An 8,641-nucleotide genomic window follows, 5' to 3' on the forward strand; every position below is an offset into this window, starting at 1 on the left:
TTGCATAACGAAAGTACATTGCTATTACATGCAGTTTATGTTATAACATGTGTAACAATATAAGAGTAAAAAACCGAAAAAAATATGTTTGAGTTATAACAATATTACACCAGAATAGTTTGACGGTATAATATGGTAAAAAGATATTAACTAAAGTACATCGTCATTTTTTTGTCATTTTCTTATTCTCCACATAACGCTATGCTCAAGGTTTGGCCTTTCCCTTCTACAAACAAAAAATAAAGATCATTAAGTGTTAAAAGAAGGAGAAATATTATAGCTACAAATGTAATTAATGACATTAAGAAATACGTACCGTACGTATAAGAATACCGTGACAATCACTACGAAAATAATCATTTTCCTTCTGCAAGTCAAGTGTGTCTACACGTGGCAATATGTTATCATTATGAGGAACAATAGTACTAAATTCTTCATCTACATCTTCATATGTATCTCTGTAATTTTTGGGAGGTGTCTTGAACACAATAGACATTTTTTGATCGAGTGGGTCTGTCACGTAAAAAACTTGTTGTGCTTGTGAGGCCAATATGAAGGGATCACCTTTATGGCCTAATCTTTTTAGTTCAACTAGTGTGTACCCCAATTTATCCCTTTTTACCCCATTTCTATTGTCAACCCAGTCACACATGAAAATTGGAATTCTTTTAAAATGATAATCTAGTACCCATATCTCTTGTAAAACACCATAATAAGTGTTTTTGGCATATGTTACAACTTCTTTACTGATGTGTGTGTCAATTGCAACAACACTAACCCCACTGTTTTGGTAAACTTTACCTTCACGAGCTTTTGTACGAAAAGTATATCCATTAATAGCATATACATCGTATTTAATAATGTTCTTATTGGGTCCATGTGAAATCCATCTCATTGTCTCTGTTATACTTTCTCTACAGGCCCCTAACTCTCTCTCTACCTGAATTGTAATTAGATTATGAATTTAAGAAATCAAGAAAAAAATAACAAAGAACACAACATATTTGACAAGAATATACCTCCTTTCGTAACCAATGACCAAATGTTTTACTATGCTCTTGTTCTATATGTGCCTTTCGTTTAGTAGGGTGTAAATGTTCCAAAAATTCCATCTGTCGTCTGTCAATACGTTAATGTTAATATTATTATAAAAAAAACATACATGTAAAAAACCTTACTTGATATATGGGAGTACTTCAGATGTATTTTGCAATACAAAGAAATGTGCTTTGCTGAATAGTTCTGCAGAAACTTCTACCGATTTAGCAGCTGATAGAGGAGTACCGTCCGTAATAGAGCTACTATCTACACCTTTATGAATTCCACAATTGTTATGATTGTCAGGTGGAATACCAACAATATCCATCCTTTTAAGGAATTGACTAAAAACCTCAATTGTCTCTTCTGCAACATTCTCTTCTGCAATGCATCCTTCTGGTCTATTTTTGTTTCGCACGTGCCCCTTAATAACCTTCATAAACCTTTCGAATGGGTATATCCATCTAAAGAATATTGGACCACATAATTTTACTTCCCTAGTGAGATGAACGGTTAAATGAATCATCACATCAAAAAATGATGGTGGAAAGTGTTTCTCAAGAAGACATAAGGTTACACATAACTCCTCTTGCAACTTATCGAGCTCATCCACTATGATTTCTTTGCTACATATTGATTTGAAAAAGAAACAAAACCTTGTAATAGCAACTCTGGTGGGTGGATGCATAATAGATCGAATTGCTATGGACAAAAATTGTTGCATGAGCATGTGATAGTCATGTGATTTTAGTCTGATCAACTTCCTATCCTTTAGACTCACCAAACTAGAAAAATTAGAACAATACCCTTGAGGAACCCTTAAGTTGTATAAAGTCTCACAAAATTTGTCTTTTTCCTCTTTTGTCAATGTACAACCTGCTGCGGGAAGTGTTGTGTTGTTCCCTTCTATCTGAGGATGCAGCTTTGGTTTTAAACCATAATGAACCAAATCCAATCGAGCTTTATAACCATCTTTCGTCTTCCCGGGAATGTTCAAAACAGTTCCGGTTAAACTCTCACCCACGTTCTTTTCCACATGCATAAAATCTATACAATGTGGAACCAAATTGTCGGGCCAATACCTTAGTTGTCTATACCATATATTAAATTTCTTCCAGTATGTATTATTTTGCTGGCCCACATCTGAAGTACCCACTTGGTGTGATTTTCTCTTTTTTTATTCATCTTCCCACCTCTTCCACTTGTTGATTGTTGGATTTCTGCCTCCTTGCCCTTATTAACCTTTCCCTATTTATTAATTATAAATTTTACCCTGTTATATATCTCCTCCCCATGCATAGGTTCTGGAGAGGGTGAGAACTCTTGTTGTCCATTGAATGCCTTCTTTTGTCTTCTGAACGGGTGATCATACGGTAGAAGTCTTCTATGACCAGCATAACTCTGCTTATTCGATTCAGGGAGTCTAATGCAGTGTGTCTCTTCACCACACACAACACAACCTTGAAAACCGCTGTATGGGCAACCACTTAATGTACCTAAAGCAGGATAATCATTAATAGTCCACAACACAACTGCGCGTTGTTTAAAATGCTCTTGTGCATATGCATCGTATGTTTCAACTCCAAAATCAAATAATAATTGCAGATCATCAATAAAAGGTGCTAGGAACACATCAATATCATTTCCTGGTGTTCCCGAAATCAATAACGAAAGCATGATGAACTTTCTCTTCATACACAACCATGGTGGAAGGTTGTAAATGACATTTAAAACAGGCCAAACACTATGACTCCTATTTCCTCTGTTCACATCAACCCCGTCCGCCGAAATGCCTAGTCGCAAATTTCTTGGTTCGCTAGCAAAATCAAGATATTTGTCATCAATGGCAGCCCATGCTGGTGAATCAGCTGGGTGACTTAAAACGCTAACATCCACCTTTCTTTCTGTTGCGTGCCATGTTAAATCTTTTGTAGTTGTCTTAGACTGAAAAAGACGCTTGAAGCGCGGAATAATTGGAAAGTACCACAAACATTTTGCAGGAATATTGTTGTAAATTTTATTTTTTTGTTCATCAACCTTCCATCTTGATTTACCACAAGTAGGACATGTTGCCAAGTCTGTGTATTCGTTTCTGTAAAGTATACAATTGTTGACACATGCATGTATCTTAGTATACCCTGAACCCATTGCCTTAAATGCTTTTTTCGCCTCATATGTACTACTGTACATTTCGTTTCCTTCTGGTAACATGTTTTTTTTATCAAAACTAATAATTCTGTAAAGCACTTATCTGATACTCCATACTTACTCTTCAAGTTGAGTAGTTGAATTATTGCAGATAACTTTGTGAAATTATGACACCCTGTGTATAGGGGCTTCTCGGCATCCTCTATCAGTTCTCTAAACTTATCAAGGTTCCCAATAAAATTTTCTTCTACAGCTTCAACCATCTCTACTGTTTCTGCAGCATCTGTTGGCATTTCTGTGTTCATGTTCGTGGAATCTACATCGTTTGACGTATCCATGTCAAAATTATGTTCATATACATAACTTCTTGGCGGTTCTTCTGTTTCTCCATGCTTATTCCAATTTGTGTATGTTTGATCAATTCCATTCCTGAATAGATGATCATCTACCACATCCACCGAATGAGATATGTGGTTTACACACTTAACACATAGACAGGTAATTCTTATCTTTTTTTTGGTATCTGCAGGATCCATATGTTTAGAAATCATGTAATTGTGCACTGCATATTTGATAAATTCTGCAACACCTTTTACATAGGTTTCTGATGTTCTATATGCTCCCATCCAAGACTTATCCATATTCAGCTTACAACAGCGTCAACAAGCAATATACGTTTCCTGTGTATTGACCCATTTTAACAAACAGTTGGTGTGCATAAACAAAATAGATCACATTACTAATAAATCCAATATCTTGAAAGAAAAAAACTTGTTAACTCAAAATAAAATATAATTACACACATCATGACCCAACGAGATAACAAATATTCATATTATGAGGGTAATTGTTTTGTAATTTCCTGTATTAATTAAATGTAGTATTTGTACCTGTATGAATTTGATGTTGACGCATCAATTTCGGGTTGAAGAATAAACGTAGTTGCAGTGCCTTCGTAGTTATCAGAGATTGAATCGATAGGAATTCATATTTTCTAATTTGGGATATTTACACAATGAGTCTGGATGATCAGGGGCATGTGGAGAAGTGATAAAAAAGTGGATGATCAGGGACATATCGAGACATTAAAAAAAAGAAAAAAAAAGTGTTGGTAATTGGGTTCGAACCCATGACATTCCAAAATATACCAATAACTACATTGACACTTACCAAGTGGGGTATCTGGTTGTTTGCAAATAATTGCTTTACGAAAAAAACAAAAACAATAACCAAAAGAGAAAGGAATCCACTAAAACTGATCTAATACAAACACAGTTAGCAGGAAATTATATAATTTTGTTTGTTTTATCATAATAACAATTAATGGACGGATATACCCTTGCTATAACAATCTTAATTAACATATAAAACATATAATATATAAATGACTGTTATACCCCTATGTTAGCATAAATACAGGTTACAACTAAGTTTCAAAGTACATTGCCATCTTAATAAAATTAACTAAAACAGGGACAAATATGCAAGACATGGACATAATTAACATATAAAATATAGAATGATAACTAATTACCATTTTGCCCATAAGACAATTATATTAACAACAACATCAAATCTGGACATATAATATATAAAGGACTGTTATACCCCTGTGTTAGCATAAATACAGGTTACAACTAAGTTTCAAAGTACATTGCTATCTTAATAAAAAAATTAACTAAAACAGGGACAAATATGACTCAGTTACAAGTTATGCAAAACATGGATATAATTAACATATAAAATTATTATGATAACTAATTCCGATTTTGCCCCTAAGACATTTATATCGAAAACACCATCAAATTTGGGCATATAACATGTAATAGACTGTTATACCCCTGTGTTAGCAAACAACATTGCCTTTTTCACAACATAATATATCAAAACAGGGACATAATATATAACATCAAATGTAGACTTACTATATAATCAAAACAATATCACCTATAGACATAATATATAACAATTCATTAAATAAAAGAGTTTCATATTAAGTACAAAAGTAGAGTATCATATTCACTCTATATTAATCACAAAAAAGATTACAACGTAGTTCACCTAGGCTATGTTTTTCCATGCTATGACATTTTCTTTCGCCATGTCCATAGCATCCTCCATTTTTTCTCTTGGAATTCTCATGTTTAGCATATGTTGGATGTATGCTATTCCATCATCAACCGAAGCCATTGGATGTTCTGTTACAAACATGTGAATAAGCTTCTCAACACGTTTGGCTGGAGAGTTCATCAAAAAGTGTGGGAAATTGTTTGGAACAAACACAGGCCTGTGTTCAACATAGAGATGTTCAATCTCTTTGAATTGGTGGGCCCTAACTAACGTCTTGAATGGTTCCAAACATTCATCATTTAGTATTTGAACCATTGACAACCCACTGTGTTCTTCGATGGGCATATGATACCAGTTCCCCAAACTGGTATACCCAAGGCTTCTAGAAAAACGCCCAAGCAACTCCATGTCTAACAAATCGATGTTCACATAAGAAATGAAGTGAACCTTGGTCTGTTGATACGCCTTGCCTGGGTAGTCTGTAAAGAACCCACCATGGACAACGCGAATGGTGAATCGTTTGTCGTTTGGCTTCCCGAATTCAACCATCGGTTTGTTTTTTGGTGGTTCTGCGCTTACACTCCAGAGATTGAAGTTCGGACAGGCCCACGGATCAGCATTCATCTTCTCTTCTGAAAATCGACGTATTTTTTTTCGAAGAGGAAGAAGGAGTAATCGAAGTTATCGTAACGTAATGAATATGTGAGAATGACGAAATTGACATAAGCGAACGGTTTATAAGGATCATCAGTCGAAGGTGAAGGGACGTCGACTGAGGCCATCACTTCTCCGATTAATTGCAGTCTACAGAGGTGGATTTTGAACGACGGCTATTCGGCTACGATAATGATCACACATTTTTGTATTACACATTAATATATCTAGTATTTACATTAATATGTATTATATTCATGTAAAAAACTATCTACAATATTAATTAAATATAATATCCATACTAGCATTGTTTTTTTTTATCAAACAAATAAATAAATTTATATATAAATTTTTAATAAATATGTAAAATGAAATTTTTAATTCAATTGATCATGTATGGGTGTTGGTTGTGGGTTTGGACCTCATTTGGTCATGTGTGGGTGTTGGTTGTGGGTTTGGACCTCATTTGGTCATGTCCATAGTGTTGGTTGTGGGTTTGGACCACATTTGGTCATGTCCATAGTGTTGGTTATGGGTTTGGACCTCATTTGGTCATGTATGGGTGTTCGTTGTCGGCTTGGACCTCATTTGGTCATGTATGGGTGTTGGTTGTGGGTTTGGACCTCATTTGGTCATGTATGGGTGTTGGTTGTGGGTTTGGACCTCATTTGGTCATGTATATAGTGTTGGTTGTGGGTTTGGACCTCTTTAGGTCATGTATGGGTGTTGGTTGTGGGTTTGGACCTCATTTGGTCATGTCCATAGTGTTGGTTGTGGGTTTGGACCTCTTTAGGTCATGTATGGGTGTTGGTTATGGGTTTGGACCTCATTTGGTCATGTCCATAGTGTTGGTTGTGGGTTTGGACCTCATTTGGTCATGTATGGGTGTTGGTTGTGGGTTTGGACCTCATTTGGTCATGTCCATAGTGGTGGTTGTGGGTTTGGACCTCTTTAGGTCATGTATGAGTGTTGGTTGTGGGTTTGGACCTCATTTGGTCATGTCCATAGTGTTGGTTGTGGGTTTGGACCTCATTTGGTCATGTATGGGTGTTGGTTGTGGGTTTGGACCTCTTTAGGTCATGTACGGGTGTTGGTTGTGGGTTTGGACCTCATTAGGTCATGTACGGGTGTTGGTTGTGGGTTTGTATCTCATTAGGTCATTTAAGTGTGTTGGTTGTGGGTTTGGACCTCATTTGGTCATGTATGGGTGTTTGTTGTGGGTTTGGACCTCATTTGGTCATGTATGGGTGTTGGTTGTGGGTTTGGACCTAATTTGGTCATGTATGGGTGTTGGTTGTGGGTTTGGACCTCATTTGGTCATGTCCATAGTGTTGGTTGTGGGTTTGGACCTCTTTAGGTCATGTATGGGTGTTGGTTGTGGGTTTGGACCTCATTTGGTCATGTCCATAGTGTTGGTTGTGGGTTTGGACCTCATTTGGTCATGTATGGGTGTTGGTTGTGGGTTTGGACCTCATTAGGTCATGTATGGGTGTTGGTTGTGGGTTTGGACCTCTTTAGGTCATGTATGGGTGTTGGTTGTGGGTTTGGACCTCATTAGGTCATGTACGGGTGTTGGTTGTGGGTTTGGACCTCTTTAGGTCATGTATGGGTCTTGGTTGTGGGTTTGGACCTCATTATATCATGTACGGGTTGTAAGTGTGTAATACCATAGGATAGTCATTTTATGGAGTTATGGCATATAAATTATTATTATAAATAATTACGCCTACTGGACCATATTATTATTATTGTTATATAATAACATTTTTCCCTTGTATATTTAATTTTTTAACTTTATTTATTTTTTATTTCAAATAGTCATAAATGTTTTTCCAAAAAATAAATTGTTAACTTAGAAGGACCAAATATGTAATATTTATATTCTTACCAAATAAATCATACTAATTTTCGAAAAGGCAGGACATGTTTCCAAACCACGATTTTTTCTTCTAATCGTGTGGGATTACTATGAGATCAAAATTTGAAACACATTTGAATCTGTCAAACGAATTTAAACAAAAACTAATGAGAGGCAAATATTTTTTTTGTATGGTTTTTGGGCTCCAAATCAAAGCGGGAAATCTTCATCTATCGCACCGCCAAAACTATGAAGATCAATCCATCGGATGAAGGAAATTCCGGTAATTTTTTGGTAACCTCCATCAATTTAGGACCTGTTAAATCATTTTAATATTTAATAGACTGTCATTTATTCCACCATTGTTTTGTTTAGCGTTAGGTTATATCCCAAAAGGATCATACTTCAGTTCATCATTCATCAAGCTTTCTAGTGTAAGTATATTGTTTGTGTACGTATAGTTTCAATGTTATTGATTGTATTGATCACGGATCATGCATAACACAAAGAATTTTGATTCTTCATATTGGTGTGCTTCTTGCACACCAACTGTTCGATGAAATATTTATGTGAGCAATTGTCTGTAATATTATTTGTTCATACTTTATCATTAAACTTATAAACAATCAAACTTATTTTCAATCTGTTTTGTCAACAGAAGAATCATGGAGGTTGACAAGGAACAACATGAGGATATCCCTGACTATAATACAGAATATGAGCTAGATGATGGAAACCAAGAATATGATTCGGATACAGAGAATGGTGAAAATAAAGACATTCACTACAATAGCCAATCAGATTCGGAAGAAGAAATCCATAAAACAGTTCTTACAAGGTCAAATAGGAAGAGGGGCATGACTCGATTGCCAA

The 8,641-nt window shown here is 35.6% G+C and overlaps 1 protein-coding gene across 1 annotated transcript; it reads right to left on the reverse strand.

The window, feature by feature from the left end:
• Positions 1 to 205: 205 nt before the first annotated feature.
• LOC145126734 (uncharacterized) lies at positions 206 to 3,827 on the reverse strand. The gene is made up of 6 exons (XM_079062042.1): positions 3,308 to 3,827; positions 2,311 to 3,239; positions 1,179 to 2,065; positions 1,020 to 1,119; positions 317 to 940; positions 206 to 226 (listed from the first exon to the last, which is right to left on the reverse strand). The coding sequence occupies exons 1-6, from the start codon at positions 3,825 to 3,827 to the stop codon at positions 206 to 208; spliced, it is 3,081 nt and encodes a 1,026-aa protein (XP_078918168.1).
• Between the last annotated feature and the right edge of the window lie 4,814 nt (positions 3,828 to 8,641).

This window comes from Lactuca virosa, chromosome 7 (genome assembly GCF_052849685.1).
Source record: "Lactuca virosa cultivar CGN04683 chromosome 7, Lactuca_virosa_CGN04683_v6, whole genome shotgun sequence".
Lineage (NCBI taxonomy): Eukaryota > Viridiplantae > Streptophyta > Magnoliopsida > Asterales > Asteraceae > Lactuca > Lactuca virosa.